Source organism: Vulpes vulpes, chromosome 9, assembly GCF_048418805.1.
Source record: "Vulpes vulpes isolate BD-2025 chromosome 9, VulVul3, whole genome shotgun sequence".
Classification (NCBI taxonomy): domain Eukaryota; kingdom Metazoa; phylum Chordata; class Mammalia; order Carnivora; family Canidae; genus Vulpes; species Vulpes vulpes.
Genome location: NC_132788.1, coordinates 96,056,937 through 96,072,337, shown reverse-complemented (window position 1 = coordinate 96,072,337; position 15,401 = coordinate 96,056,937). Strand labels below are relative to the sequence as shown.

Below are 15,401 nucleotides of genomic sequence, written 5' to 3'. Positions count from 1 at the left end.
GTTGGCTATTGGTTTAGAATAGATATTCCCTATAATGTTGTTTAGGGTTTTTTAAAGAATTTTTGAGAGAGAGAGAGGAGGGACAGGAGGAGAGGGAGAGTGAATTTTGAGCAGATTCCCCACTGAGCATGGAGCCCAACGCAGGGATTGATGTCATGACCCTGAGTTCATGACCTGAGCCGAAATCAAGAATCAGACACTTAACGGATTGAGCCTTCTAGGCAACCCAAAATCCCTTATGATGCTAAGGAAGCAGCTTTCTGTCCTTGTTTTCCAGAATTCATATTAGGAGTGGGAGCTTATGTTTTATTTAACATCCATATTCTTCAATTGTTGAGGTATTTGTATCATTTGCTTTTAATCTCCCCCATTGCCCTGTTGATGACATCTCTGCCCAGTTAATTGACTGCCTAACCTCAAGTTCTCCTGGCATAGGTTCACCTTGACCATGGTGTTGTGGATTTTCAGGATGCCATTGAATTCTATCTGCGAGTGTTTTCTCTAGGATTTGGCAATTATTTTCCTATGGAAGACCAGGATGAGTCTTTCTCAGGATGAGTGGTCAGGTTTGGAAATGAGGGTTTCACTGACTCCACTGAGTGAATTGCATTGGGTTCCTCTGCCTCTTGTGATGCTTGTTCTAAAGACTAGAGAGAATGAGACACTCACTCTTTGCTGCATAGACAGAGTGCCCTAAAGGGAGGTTGGTCTCAGGCCCTCCATGCTCATGCTGTATTATATTATGCAGCCTTTTATTCTCTCCTTGGGAAGGAAAAGTGGCTCTTTGATCTACCATTGGCAACCACAGTAAGTTTTTTAAATGGCACACTGTTCATTCTTTCCTAGTCTTCCTCTGCTCTAAAACAAAACCAAGCTAGTTTGTAATAAACTTACTCTCATCCTAGAATATGCACATCTCCTTTTATCTTCCTTCTTTGTCCCACATTATCTGTCTATCTCCCTCATTTCATTTCGCCCACGAAGGACTAGTGTCAGTGCGATTTGAAGAAACTCCTCCCTCACATGGCCCTTCATTTGTGCTGCAGGAGGGCGGAGAGATCTACTCTACCCAGGGCCCTGTCCCTACCTGCCCAGTCTTAGGACACGAATATACAGCATGGTGTGGCCCTGCCCGTCTATCCCTCAGCTGTGTGACAGGATCCCCAACAGGACACTTGCCAAAGCATTAGGAAAGAAACCAGCCCCTTCCAAACCTTGCTCCATGATTTGTCCTACCACACACAGCTTTTGTGAGCTGCATCATGATGAGTAGGTAGAGATGGAACCTTAGTTTTGCTACAGAGTTTCATTCAGTTGGGTTTATTGAGCATGTATTATGTACAGGCTCTGTTTAGGGCATTTGCATGAAAACTGGGGAGGGTTGTCTAGATAACATTTTCACTCAGGCTTTCAAAATTCATATCAATTGATTTTATTATCTTGAATTCAGGGAGGTAATGGGGAGCCTTTGTCTCCTGGCTCCCCACACATGTACATTTGACACACTCTGAATGAGCCACTGGGTCCGTTAACAGTCATGTGAGGAGTCCCACACACCTGGTGTGGCACCTTGTTCTTAACATCACAGGTGCAGGTCAGGTGCCCTCAGGAGAGAGTGGAGACATGACCGTCCCAGAGCTGAAGAGAGCCAGTGTGTCAAGGTATGGGGAGTGCTTTGCAGACGGCAGCACTGTATTGCAAGGAGCATCATTATTGCCATCCCACACTGTCGCTCCTTCTCCATCCAGGCTTTGATACACATTTCATTTGTTCTAGAAAATTTGGCTTTCATGTAACTTCTGGTTTCATTCCTGCATCTTCGACAGATAAGTCAGAATGGTTGTAAAGGGAATACGGTGAGGATGGAATGTTCAGAAATGGCCATTTTCTGGAGTTCCCTAGAGAAGCACATTTTTCCCAGGAGAGAGCCTCCCTCCAAAGAGCAGCAGAGTTGGGATCTGTCTTCTAGGGGAGATTTGGAGCCCTGGGAGCAAAATGGCCATCACTGCTGTGGATAAAAAGGAAACATTTCAGAGAAGCTCTAGTAGTCCCGAACCAACCCCTTAAAGGGTCAGCGGAGACCTTCCAGTAAGAAACAGAACCAGTGTCTTGCCAGTTGGCAAACTGTAACAGGATGAGGAAATCTTTTTTCCTTCCTGAAGTTTGGGATCTGAGCTCAAGACACCATGTCTGAATTCACACAGCTAACTTTTGTGTACCATAATAGAGTATTGTGCTCCCCAGCTGAGAATGTTAGCTGCTTGCTTAGGGAAATTTTGTGTATTTGGAGTCACGGATACTGTTTCCACACAAAAGACACAAGGTTTCTTTTGTTGGTGGACAGTGAAAGCAGAAAATCACCCTACAGGGAGCTTCTCCATGGTACTCTGGTTGGAGGTATAATTTCATCATCTTCAGAAGTGACCTTTCTTTAAAAAAAATTTATTTATTTATTCATGAGAGACACAGAGAGAGGCAGAGACATAGGCAGAGGGAGAAGCAGGCTCCATGCAGGGAGCCCGACGTGGGACTTGATCCCGGAACTCTAGGACCCCGGGATCATGACCTGAGCCGAAGCAGACGCTCAACCACTGAGCCACTCAGGCATTCCTCCAATTTTCTTTCTAAACCCACAAGTCTTGAATATTGAGATTCTGGCCCTGGAACATAGTAGACCGTGAGAAAGGAAGGAATTTATTTCTCTTTGGAGAAGTCTTTAACACGCACACTCACACACACACACACACACACACACACACACACACACCTGACCAGATGCAACCATTCATTCATCCTGCTGGAGTCTGAGGCGCCTGCATCACTCAGGAGAGCAGGATGAAGCGGCCACAGGATGCAGTCACAGGCCAGGCCTATCTCCATGTCCCACAAGCTCTGCTGCTCGAGAGTGCCCTCACTTCTCTGTAAGAAGCTGGGCTGCGGGGGACACCTGGGTGGCTCAGTGGTTGAGCATCTGCCTTTGGCACAGGGCATGATCCTGGGGTCCAGGGATCGAGTCCTGCATTGGGCTCCCTGTAGGGAGTCTGCTTCTCCCTCTACCTGTATCTTTGTGTCTCTAATGAATAAACAAATAAAATCTTACAAAGAAAGAAAAGGAGGGAGGGAAGAAAGCAAGCCGACCAGCTTCAGAAGAAAAGGCCTAGAGCCAACTGCACAAAGTAACTCCCCCTCCAGTGCACCTCTCTGGGCTTCTTTTTTTCTAAGATTTTATTTATTCATGAGAGACACAGAGAAAGAGAGAGGTAGAGACACAGGCAGAGGGAGAAGCAGGCTCCATGCAGGGAGTCCGATGTGGAACTCGATCCTGGGTCTCCAGGATCACACCCTGGGCGGAAGGCAGCACTAAACCACTGAACCACCCGGGCTGCCCTCTCTCTGGGCTTCTTAAAGCAAAGCAAAACCTCAATTTTTAATTGAAAAGTCACGTCTCTGCACATACTGTGAAACATTCAACTGTCGAAGAAGGGTGTGTCCTAAGCCCCATAGCACCCTTGTCCCTCTGTTGCTCTGGGAACACCTGCTCCGTATTGGCTCTTCAATCTGACACTAGGACTCCACGCATGGAGTATGTGAGACGTGCATCTGTTTCTATGCAAATGTTGGCAGGCTGTACAAACGCTTTTCTCTGTGTGTGTGTGTGAGACCAGTTCTGTGTCAACACTTACGGACATACCCTGTTTTACCGGCCATGGTGTGTGCCATCCTGAGAACGTCCCATGAGTCATCCAGTAGTGGGCATTTGGGTGATTGTTCTGCTGCTAGTTTTTGTGCTGCTTACCCAAAATACAAGTTACTTAAAATGTGGTGGTAAGATCTCTGTTTCTACTTTTCTGGCCACTCTTATGGCTGTGTAGCAATTTCTGTCTGTGCTCCTGCCTCAGGCTTTGCCTCGTGCGAGCTCCAGGTGTCCCGTCACCACCATAATTTTGAGGTCACAGCAAGGGAACCTCGTGCCCCCACTTACGCATCCAGAGGTAACTCGTAATCCTGAAGGATCAGGCTGCTGCCACAAATCCATTTTTCTTCGTAAAATGAAAGTGGCTGCAAAATAGTGTAGCTTAGCGTTTTGCTATATACATATGTATCCCTTAATTTCAACAAAATTACAAACATACAAATCACGTAGGGGTGTGTGTTTGTGATCATTGTAAAGGAAAATAAGTTCTCAATGATGACCTGGTGGCATCTTACATATGAATATGGGTGCGGAGTCAGTGTTGTTATTTCAAAATAATGTCAGTGGAATTCTTTCTGTGGATAAAGGCTCAAATGAAGCGGCATCACATTCTATCCATTTTCTTGGAATCGCCAGAGCCAGATGAAGCTCAGTTGGCTTCAGAGGCCATTGGAGTCCCCAAGTCCACCCTTGTGTGTGAGTGCACAAGCTGGGGTGGGGGTGGATGCAGGCCTGATGGTGGCCACCAGAGAGGCTGCTGTCCCCAGACACCGCAAGTGCACCACCACCCACTCCCAGGTGCCATGGTGGCCGCGGTGACCTCACCAGCTCTCAGAGCATGAGAGGAGGCTTGAGTCGGTTGTTTCGGTCGTTTCGAAGGAAGGTGAGCCACAACAGCTCTCCCAGAGGAGGAGCAGGAAGGGGGTGGGCCGTGGGGGACAGCTGGCCCTGTGCAATGGCCTTGTATGCCAGGGCTCTGACACTTCCCAGCCTGTTTTCAGACTTTCTCCAGGTGTTACCCAAGGGCCTGCTCTCGACCTGGACTGTGTCTCGTAAAGAAACCATCGTATTTGCTATATGCAAACATTAGGTATTTTTACTTCCCTAAAGAGGAGGGAGACAAACACACTGCGTAGAACCCACAGCCATTGAGTTTTTTGTTCCTCGCCGCCAAGCGGGATGGCTCCACTCCCATCTATATGGAAACTCTGGCGGGGACCCAGGCTGCTATAAATAAGCATCCTGATTGCTCCAGGAAGGCTGAGCTTCCTCATTTTTTTTCCAGTGGAATTTGCAACAGCTTCTGCCTAGAACATTTGTGTCCAAGGCCCTTTTCATCTCCCAGGCATCCTGTACAAGTACCACGCAGAAGTTCTGGAGTCCTTCCCACTGCAGCTGGATCACAGGATGAGCCATCCTGGGCCAGCCTGCTAAAATAAAGAAGTGATTATCTCCCTTCTGTGACCTCTGTCTTGTATTTAGATATGAGTCTTAATAGTACCCCTTCTGAGTAACAAGCAGGAAGCTCCTTTCGGACCCTGCCAGAAGGCACATCTGTTAGAAATGGAGTAGGTTCATCAGCAAGTGCTGGAAGCCCAGGGCTTAGGGGCAGCTGGGCCCCAGGACTACATCTTTGACACCACTTGATGCACAGACTCTGATGGGCTTTCTCTTCCCTCAGGCTGACGAGCAGCACCGGGTTACGCCAAGAGAGCCAAAGAGTAAAAACCTATAATGTGCAACACATAAATCTGTGATGGTCACGCAAGAAACAAGACAAAAGTTGAGGAACACCACCTGAGTGGCTCAGTGGTTGAGCGTCTGCCTTAGGTTCAGGTCGTGATCCTTGGGTCCTGGGATCGAATCCTGCATCAGGCTCCCTGCAGGGAGCCTGCTTCTCCCGCTGCCTATGTCCCTGACTCTGTCTCTGTCTCTCATGAATAAATAAATTAAATCTTGGAAAAAAAAAAAAAAGTCTGAAGTCGACAGCGTGGAATGGGTCTGGTCTCCTCAGAGTGGGCCGTAGCCCTGAGGCCTGTCTGAGCACTGGCTATAACATTCTGCAAACAAGATACGCAGCTTGAGCTGAGAACTTAGACCAACTGTGTCTCTGAGCACACATCTTAAGTTAGGCTGACCAAGTTCTTGGTAGCAAGACTTTCAAAAAACCAGTGTGTGGATCCACATTCCAGACTCTGCTCCAGCACATGGCAGATGGGCACTTTGAGTAGCTTCAGATAGTAGCTTTGGATGGTCCTGAGACAATCCCCCTATGGTATTTTATAAAAGAAAAATCACAAACCAATGGGGAAGGTTTACTCTCCGAATTAGGTTTGGGCAACCATGTTGTGCTCCTTCTCTTCACACACAAGATGAAGTACAACTAGATTCAAAAATTAAATGGGCAGGCAGCCCAGGTGGCTCAGCGGTTTAGCGCTGCTTTCGGCCCTGGGTGTGATCCTGGAGACCTGGGATCGAGTCCCACGTCGGGCTCCCTGCATGGAGCCTGCTTCTCCCTCTGCCTGTGTCTCTGCCTCTCTCTCTGTCTCTCATAAATAAATAAAATCTTAAAAAAAAAAATTAAATGGGAAACAAAATGCAACCTTAAAAAAGAAACCGGAAGAAAAATCTTGAACTGACCCCACAGTGTGGAAAAGTTGATTCTGAAATATCCTTTCAAATTACTGAAGTAATAAATGTTTTTTGTAGAGAATCTATAAAGCATTAAAAGAATCACCGATGCTTCCACCTCCCAGATAGAATCACTGCTGTTATTCTGCTTTATTCTTCTGACCTTTTATCTGTTCATATAAATATTTAGTAAAACTAGGATCATGCTGTATGTGCTATTGTAGATCATCCCTTTCCATGAAATGAAACATTGTCTTAAAATAATGAAACGAAGGGAATACAAAGCTACTATATAGTATGATCCTGGGGGTAGTGGTTTGGTTTGGTGGAGTTGGTTAATATACTATTCATTACATACATTACTGTTCTTCAAAATCAGAAGTTTAGGGGTGCCTGGGTGGCTCAATTGGCTAAGCATCCAACCTGATTTCAGCTCAGGGTCATGGGATCCAGTGCCATGTGGAGTCTGCTTGAGACTCTCTCCCTCTCCTCTGTCCTTCCCTCTGTTCTGTGTGTCTCTCTCTCAAAATAAATTAAATCTTTAAAGAAAACCAGGAGTTTAAAAAATGCTATGCAGGTGAACATGACTTTCTACTTTATAGTTTGACCTTTTCAAATTTTCTGCAAGGAACATACCTTACTTTTGCCATCAAGGAAAATAAAATGTTATTAGCCACAGCCCAGCATTCCAGGCACTGGTGTTGGTAGGATTCACTCCCTCTGTCTTGCAGCTGGCCTCAGACCACCTGAGAGGCTTGGGCCCATTCCTTCAAATGCATCTCCTGGGCTCAAGGAAGAGGTGTGCAAGGGCCAACCCACCTCCACCACCCTTGGAAAAGCCATTCACGGGGTGAGGGCCGTGCAGCTGTGATGGCTCTGCCCAAGCAGGGGGCATACTGCCTCATTCACTGCCAGCCCCTGTGCCAGGCCCACCTCCAGGTGGATGAGGATGTGGAGGCAATGGCAATGTAGCCACACTGGTAATACCCCGAGCTCTGTTTTCTGATGTGTGTGTTTCTTGCATGTTTGAGGGCATCTCTTGTGCTCGTGAGATCGGCAGAGGCTCTGAAGTCGAAGCTTTTCCCATGAGCAGCCCTTGGCTGAAGTCCTTATAGAGAGAGCACTGTGGGTGCTGAGCACGGCTGCCTCTACTGGGGGGCTTCAGCAAGGAGCCCTTTAGGACACAAGCCTTCTGGGGCTTTCATTCCTCACTGCTGGCTCGCATTTGACCCAGCCTGAGCCAAGTCAGCGCTCCCAATTCAGTCATTGGCAGGAGCCCCTCTCAAAAAGTGTAGTGTGAAGGCTGAGATCCCTTTGCAAAGGTCGAGAAGGAACACCCTGCTGTTCTCCGCATGTTGGCTCCAGTGATCATGAGTAAAAGGACTGGGTCAGAGGCCTTTACAGACCACAAGTATTCACAGGCAAGAAAGGAAGCGAGCACAGCTCATTATTTTGGGTTCTGCACTCAGGAGCACAAAGGCATTCCTTCATCAACAGAAGTGCAGAGACCAAGGAAAATCAGCAGCCTTGTTTTTCCAAACACACACTTTAAAACAACATGCCCATGCATCTTTGCAGCTCTGGGTACGGTTTAAAAAAGGGAACAGGGGGGCACCTGGGTGACTCAGTGGTTGAGCAGCTGCCTTGGCTCAAGTAATGATCCTGGGGGCCTGGCATGAAGTCCCACATCAGGCTCCCCACAGGGAGCCTGCTTCTTCCTCTGCCTATGAATAAATAAATAAAATCTTTAAAAAAAAATGTTGCTCTTATAGATTTAAAAAATGGGGAGGGGGTGCTACCTATAACCCAGGATGATAAGCGAGGCCAAAGTAAGGGGGGGGGCTTGGAAGCTGTGTAAAACCAAGGTGTGGCCTCCTCAGGCAGCTCCAAACCAGGCTGTGTTGGGGCAAAGGCTATTTACCCTGCTCCCATGACCCTCTGTGCTTTGGTGTTGCAGGCCTGGCGCAGGTGCCCAGGAAGCTGTGTGCCCACTATGCCTGGGACGCTGGTGTGCTGCTTCAGGCGTGGCCTACCGTGGACCCGAAGTTCCTTCAGCAGCCCGACGTGGTGGAGATGGCCGTCCTGGTGAGTGTCTCCCGCAGCCCCAGAGCTGGGGGCGGACCTGACCAGGGATAGGTCCCAGTCCCGCTGCTTCCCGCAAACACTGTGGGGTTGAAAGGTGTCCCATCAGGCCTTTCTAGCCCACCCAGCCTGACTCAGCCTGACCTTCCCTGCCCGTCCTTCCTTTGCACACTTCAGCTTTGAGGTCACCACATACCAAAAGCTTGTGAGCAGAAAGCGCTCGAGGCCCTCCAGGGATTAAAAGGGCCTGCATTACAGGTTCTGATCTAGCCTTGCTCTCCCGCTGTGTTCCCATCTCCTCTAGCTTCTGCTTCATTCAGTGGCTCTTGGTTCGTTCAGGGAGGAGGGTGATGGTGAGCAGGTTGGCAGACCAGGAACACCTCCTTGAAAAATCTATTTCAGAAAGGCTACATAACATTTCTTTCTTTCTTTCTCTTTCTTTCTTTTTGGTTAATTACATCATTGTAGATACATAAAACTAGTTTTTTATTGCAACCTTTTATAGAGCAAATAACAGTTTATCCTTTATGTAATCATTGAATATCTAATGTGTTTTCTCTGAAACACATCATACAGAAAATTGATGCTGATGTGGCTGAAGAGGGACAGAGGAATAGGGAGACCTCTTAGCACATCTCTGCACCACACACGGAGCCAGGCCATTCACATCCAAAATGTAATTAAACTCTTATCACTCAGGAAGGTAGGCATTTCCATTCTCATTGTCTTCACTTGAGAAATCAGACTCAGAGAAGTCGGTCACCTGGACCAAGTTTATTTGCTTATTCCTCAGTAATTATCAAGTTACCTGCTGTGTGTCAGGCTCAGTGCTAGGCTATGGGGATACAAATCAAACAGGACAGACAGGGTCCCTGCCCTGATGGAGCTGAAAGCCGAGGGGGAGAGATTGGGGAAAGAAAAAGGAAAGAAAAACAAATAAAATTACTGCATATGGTGAAAAGGGCCATGAACACACACCACTCGGGAGTTGGGGGAGAGCCCAGGCTCACAGGCACTCTGTCTGCCAGGCCCCTGCCCTCCTACATCTGTACAAACCCTGGGCCTAGCCGGCAGGTCGGTGTTTACAGAGCCAACTCTGTGGAGGAGAGCCGGCCCCTTCACAGCCACTTTGTCTCCACACCACCTCTCCAGGCACCTAGTTCCCCACCAACCCCACTTTGCTTCCCGCATAGCAGGGAGGAGGTGGGCCTGCCCTGGTGGGCTTCTTCCAAAACTCCTCAAAACCAGAAGAAGCCTTGTGGCACAGAGAGATTTCTTTACCTTAAGTAACGTTTATAAGAAATGTCTTGTGTACCCCCAGAGAACTCATCCATAGCACAAGAAATGCCGACTTGAGAAACCAAAGTTTGAGTCTGTAAACTATCATTCCACTTTAATCACTGCAGAAAAGAAATTCAGTTCTGGTAATTGATAAAATAGTTCTAAGTTATCGTGGAAATGAAAACCCAAAGTTTAAAATGTGAGTAGGACTCCCTGTGGGTTTGCCCAGTTGGAGAACCTCCGGCTGAGGGCAGCGTGCCACGATGTGCTCTGTGTCCGTGGGATCTCGATTGGTGCCCTGGCCAGAAGGAGCAGCTGCAGTATATATAGCACGTTGTCATTCAGCGTGGTTTGGTCTCGCCGTGCCCGTGTCACACAGGGCTGGGCCCAACACCAGGTACACCCAGGCCAGGCACCACCATAGATTCATGAGGCTCAGTGCCCAGGAGTGATGGTCTCAGGGCCCCACAACTGCCACACACACAGGGAGTTCTGTAGCCTTGAGGTTAAGGCGTAGAGCTTGGGAGTGAGACTGTCCTGGTTGGAAGTGTCCATTTTACAAAATGCTTCTGTAGCTTCAGCTTCCTCAGCTACAAAAGGAGGCAAACGCAGCACCTAGCTTTGCCCGTTGTGGAAAGAATTAAATCGAATAATACCAGGAGGTGCTTAGCCCGCTTCTTGATGCACTAACAACAAAACCCATTAACAAGTAGTGAGCGCCGCGTAAGGGCCAGGCTCTGCCCTAAGAACTTTCCAGATACTGACTCGTTTACCCCACGCGACAGCCCTGGGAGCGGGCCCTGTTTTCCCCATGTCACAGATGACATGTAACCAAGTCCACAGTACAGGTGAGGGAACAGTGGCAGTATGGGCCTAATCCCCGAGGGAGATGGCAGGTGCCGCTGGCTGCTGCTGTGGGCAGTCACTGCTTCCGGCAGCGGGGACAGTGCAGGGAGGGGGCGTGGGACGGGCTCTATGAAGGGGAGTGGTGTTTGCCTCATGAAGAAGAGGATGCCTCATTGGCAGAAGCAAAGGCAGGGAAAGCCCTCAGGGATGGTGGGTCTGTGAGCTGGGGAGAAGGCCAGGCTCTGCCTCTGAGAGGGTTGGGGGCTGGCAGGGCATCTGACGGGGGTGGAGGGGGGTCATCCCATTCACATCACTTGCTGGATGAAGTGGCTTCACCTTGTGTGCCTCAGCTTCCCCATCTGTTAAATGGGCACAGAGTGGTTATACACGCACCTCACAGGGTTGTGGGAGGATGAGCAAGTTGGCTCAGTGGATTGCGTAGCTCATCACCTGGCATGGAGTGAGAGCTTAGTCAGCGGGAGCATTCATTGTTCGTAGCTATCATAGGGCTGCCCTTGTGTCCCTGGGTGGCCATGGGTGAGAAGGAGGTAGTGCTCGTGGCCAGGGGCCCATCAGGCAACAGTTGACAAAGTCTCAGAGAACAACACTGAGGCCCTAGACCAAGGCTGTGAGTAATGAGGGGAGGTGGCAAAGATGGAAGCTTGCAAGGCCACCAGATAGGGACCAGAAGACTTTTCGCAAGTCAAATGGCCACTACTTGAGGTGATTTGAAAGAGCTTCTTCCCTTGTGGACCCCTGAAGGCCAAGTCCAGTGTGGAATCCCACCTGGGCTTCTGTTGTCCATTTACCTGGTGCCTCATGCCAGGAGGTGGAGCGCATTGGAGACCGCCTCACTCTAAGGAACTGCCCTGGGTTAGGCAACTAAGGAGAAGGCCTGGGGAGCCAGAAGCCGTGAGAGGGTGTCCAGGCCATGTGGGAATGCCCACTGGGCTCCCTGGCCACATCCAGGTCACTTGCCCACCCCCAGACCCAACTAGGGACAAAAATGACTCAGCCCCTGGACAGGCCTCACCAGGGACAGCTGAGAGTCAGCCCCCAGGCTCCAGGGAGGCACTCGGACTAAAAGTAGGGTCATGGTGCCCAGGCCATGTATAGAAGAGCTCCTTCCATCGTGGCCAGGAGTCCCAACAAAGGCAGGGGCATAATAAGGGAGTGTAAGGAAGGGACCGGACCTTCAGACAAGTTATCTCCCTCAGCCATCCAGAGAATTCCATCCTTAAAGAAGAGAAAACTGAAGTCCAGGCCTGAGAGTCTACATGAGAACATGTGCTCTCTCCCCACACGCCCCATCACGGCAAGTGGCTAAAGAGTCCTTGCCCTGGGCCACTCTTCCCTGGGTCAGAACCAAGAGCCAGAGCTGGAGCTGGGACTCATTACCACTCCCAGTTCTGAGAATGCGTTTTGGGGCCCCCAGGATCTGAAGAAGGGCACAGCTTTGATGTGACAGGGTGGGGGGTCTTTTCTGAGGTCTTGGTCAAAGCAAGCATGTGTTCATGAAAGAAGGTGACTTTTAGTGGCTTAGAAACAAGGTGGTGGGAGGACAGGGTGGCAGGTGGCACAGTCCTTTGAATAGCAGCCCCAGTTCATAGCTTTAGGACACCAACACCCTGCATCCAGGAGGCTTTTTTAGGAGAATCATATTTTAGAATTATTTCAGGACACAATGTTTTATCTTATTGGGCCCCCACCAGTGATATAGGTTGATACAACCAAGAAAAATGCCACTGAGTTCTTAGTAAATCTGAAAAAATGAAGTTGGGTCATGAGGGACACCTGATAGGCTTTGGTTGAAACCTACAAAATGATTCCTGATAACTTTTCATAATACAATGTCTGTATTTTCCCAGTAAAAAAAAAAAAAAAAAAAAAAGAACAAGACGGAACATTAGGGGCACCAGGGTGGCTCAGTGGTTGAGCATCTGCCTTCTGCTCAGGGTGTGATCCCGGGGATCAAGTCCCACATTCAGCACCCCACAGGGAGCCTGCTTCTCCCTGTGCCTATGTCTCTGCCTCTTTGTGTGTGTCTCTCATTAATAAATAAACAAAATCTTGGTGAGGGGAGAAAGAGCACAAATGAAAGAAATGCAAGTGTTCCTACAGGAGCGGTGGGATGGAGGATCTAAAGCAAGGCTGTTCAGAAGCTCCCACACCCAGTGCCGATATCTATTCATATTTGCTGTGAATTTTGTCCTCACTGAACAGTACTTGGTGAATACCCACCGATGTCTGGAACCAGACGGACCCCGTTCTCGGCAAGGCTGAGTTAAAGTGATGTGGGTCCAGTTTCCCAGTCCCCATTCTTGGGTGCCCCATTTCGGAGCCAGGCCCCCAGCCAGGAGGTTGCCTGCCATCCCTAGGAGCCGGGGTTAAATCCTCATGGTGATACCCCCTGTGAGCAGAACTTAGACTCGGTTCCCAGTGACCCAACCATCCCTCTCCCCCTGGAAGCCACTGAAGGTCTTGAGCTAACCACCAGCGCAGCTGGTATGGGGTGGCGCTCAGGAGGCACAGGTGCGCACTCGGGGCTGGGGCGCCCGCATCCTCTCTCCCCCCTGGTCTGTGGTTTACCGGCGTTAATCCTGTCCTCACTGCCCTCCATCCTCTGGGGAAGCTGGTGCTTGTGTCTTCCTGCCTCCCCGCACAGATGCTGCCCGTCTACAGGAAGCGGGCGTTGGCCTGGGGCCACCTGCCACTCTCAGGACCGCTCCTCATCCTCTGTCTCTGCTCTTCTCCCTCCCAGATCAACAACAAAGCCTGCGGCAAAATCCCCGTGCCCCAAGGAGTCGCGCAGGACCAGGACAAGGTCCATGAACTTGTCCTCCAAAGCGAGCTGGGTGTCAAGCTCTTGCAGGGGCGAAGCATCAAGAAGGCTTTCCTGTCCCCCAGAACGGCCCTCATCAACTTTCTGGTGCAGGACTGACTACAGGAGGGCGGCCTCTGAGGAAGGAGGGGGCCTCCTTCCCACTGCCGCAGGGGAGGAAGGCTTGGGAGTGTGCTGGCCCGGGGCGGGGAAGCGACAGATGTCCTCGTGCTCTGACATGGGCTTGGGCAGTGAGCCTGTGTGGCGGGGCCGGTGCAGGGGTGAGGGTGGGTGTGGACAGAGGAGGAGGGCAAGCAGGGGCAGAGGGCTTGGGCAACCGATGCAGGTGGAGGAAGCCAGCTGACGCAGGTGAAGCCACCAGAGGAACTCCTGGGTGTCCCCTGGGGGTCTACAGGAAGGCAAGAAGAGAAGCAAGTGAGAATGAACGTGGTGCCTCTTGAGCAGCCTGGGAGCTCTGACTCCTAGAAATTGTGCTGCCTTAGGCACACCCCGGAAACATGAGGGTAAACTGAGGACCCACACCCGGCACAGGAGCAGTATGGACAGCCAGTGTTAAACGGGTGACAGCTTGGGCATCAGTGCAGATGGTCTACTCACTCTCAGGCTGGACGGGGGAGCCATTTGGATCGTGTCCAGATGTCCAGTATGTGGCGAGCCCGCTGCAATCTGCAGAAGCTGCTCTGAGCCCGGTCCCTCTGCAGGTGTCCCCGCTGCCGGGCCTGCGCTGCTGCTGACACACGGGCTCTTGGGCGAAGCATGGCTTCCAACTCCCCCGGGATGTAAACTGTGCTGCGGCGTGAAGCAGAACCACTCTGGTTCTGAGCTCAGCTGGAGCCGATCCCAGGCCCACCGCAGCCCCACGGGGAGGCTGCTCATGTGGGCCCCAGATGGCCCGATGTTGCTGTGCCCCCAGCGCCTCTCGTTAGCCAGAGCGAGCTTGCCCCAGGCGAGTGGGCCGATGCCACCGAGCGCTGCCTCCACGTTCGAGCCACTGCTGCCGTCTGGCTGCCAGCGAGGTTGTCCGTGCATTAGGGTAATCTGGTTTTATGGGAAGTCAACAATTAGGTGCTCTTACCAGAACTGGCCTGAGCCACTGATGAATGCTTATTGGGGAAGTGGAGGAGAATGCAGCCATTCTGCGCCCCTGAAAATCTCTATTATTTTTCCGAAGTAGCCTCACATGTGGCTACAGCTGAGCAGCTAATAGATGACTTTTTTTTAACGCAATAAAATGTTTGTCATGTATGACTTTGGGACATATGTGTGATCTTGCTATAGCCACCATATTTCCACTTCTAGGAGTTAATCAGGAACAGATTGAGGTGCTCCATTGTCATCAGAAGCACCGGCTCTGGGCCTGACTCCACCCGGAAAGTCACAAAGTGAGGTGTGTGCCGGACTTCCAGAATGCGGTATACAATGCTTGTTCAGGCCCCTTAGCAACAGCAGCGGTCAAGTTACTGATTCTCAACTTAATACAGCCTGGCTGGTCCGAAGGTAGTGAGTTATCTCAATTGATTGTTCACAATTACAGATCAACTTAATACAGCCTGGTCCCCATGCCCCGAAATTCCGATTTAATTACTCTAAGGTGTATTTGGGCCTCAAGGAGCTTTAAAAGCCACATGGGTGATTCTAACCGGCAGCAAGTTTTGAGAGCCAATGGGTTAATTGATGGATTTGAACCATAATGTCTAACGATCCCGTCCTCTCCCTATCTTCAGCTTCACTGAGAGGAGTCTGGTGTAGGGACCCAAACATGAAGGAGGAAAGCTAGGAAAGACAAGGCCCAGAATGGGGGGCAGGACCAGAACTCCCCAGCAGGTGCTTAGATGCTCCCGAGCTGACCTGGGTGCACACAGTCCCATGCTACAGCCTGTGTAGGTTCAACATAAGCTAGTGGATGAGGATATTTGATACAGGGAGGGAGCCTCAAGTGTTTTTGCTTGATTGTCCTATTTCTTCCTAAAGTAAGCTGAGTGGCCTGGAACCTGCGACAGGGTAAGGGCAGGGAGCCCTTGATCT

The 15,401-nt window shown here is 50.2% G+C and overlaps 1 protein-coding gene across 3 annotated transcripts in view; it reads left to right on the top strand.

Moving 5' to 3' along the window:
• Positions 1–14,621, top strand: part of LARS2 (leucyl-tRNA synthetase 2, mitochondrial) — a 152,789-nt gene extending 138,168 nt beyond the window's left edge. For 2 of the 3 annotated variants that reach the window (XM_025989262.2, XM_072721091.1), the window contains exons 20-21: positions 8,283–8,410; positions 13,296–14,621. In XM_025989262.2, coding sequence (XP_025845047.2) covers positions 8,283–8,410; positions 13,296–13,475 — 308 coding nt within the window. In that variant the 3' untranslated portion in view covers positions 13,476–14,621. Of the gene's footprint in view, positions 1–5,375; positions 5,669–8,282; positions 8,411–13,295 lie in introns of those variants that run through there. The other variant, XM_072721092.1, reaches the window with a different exon arrangement.
• The last annotated feature ends 780 nt before the right edge of the window (positions 14,622–15,401 follow it).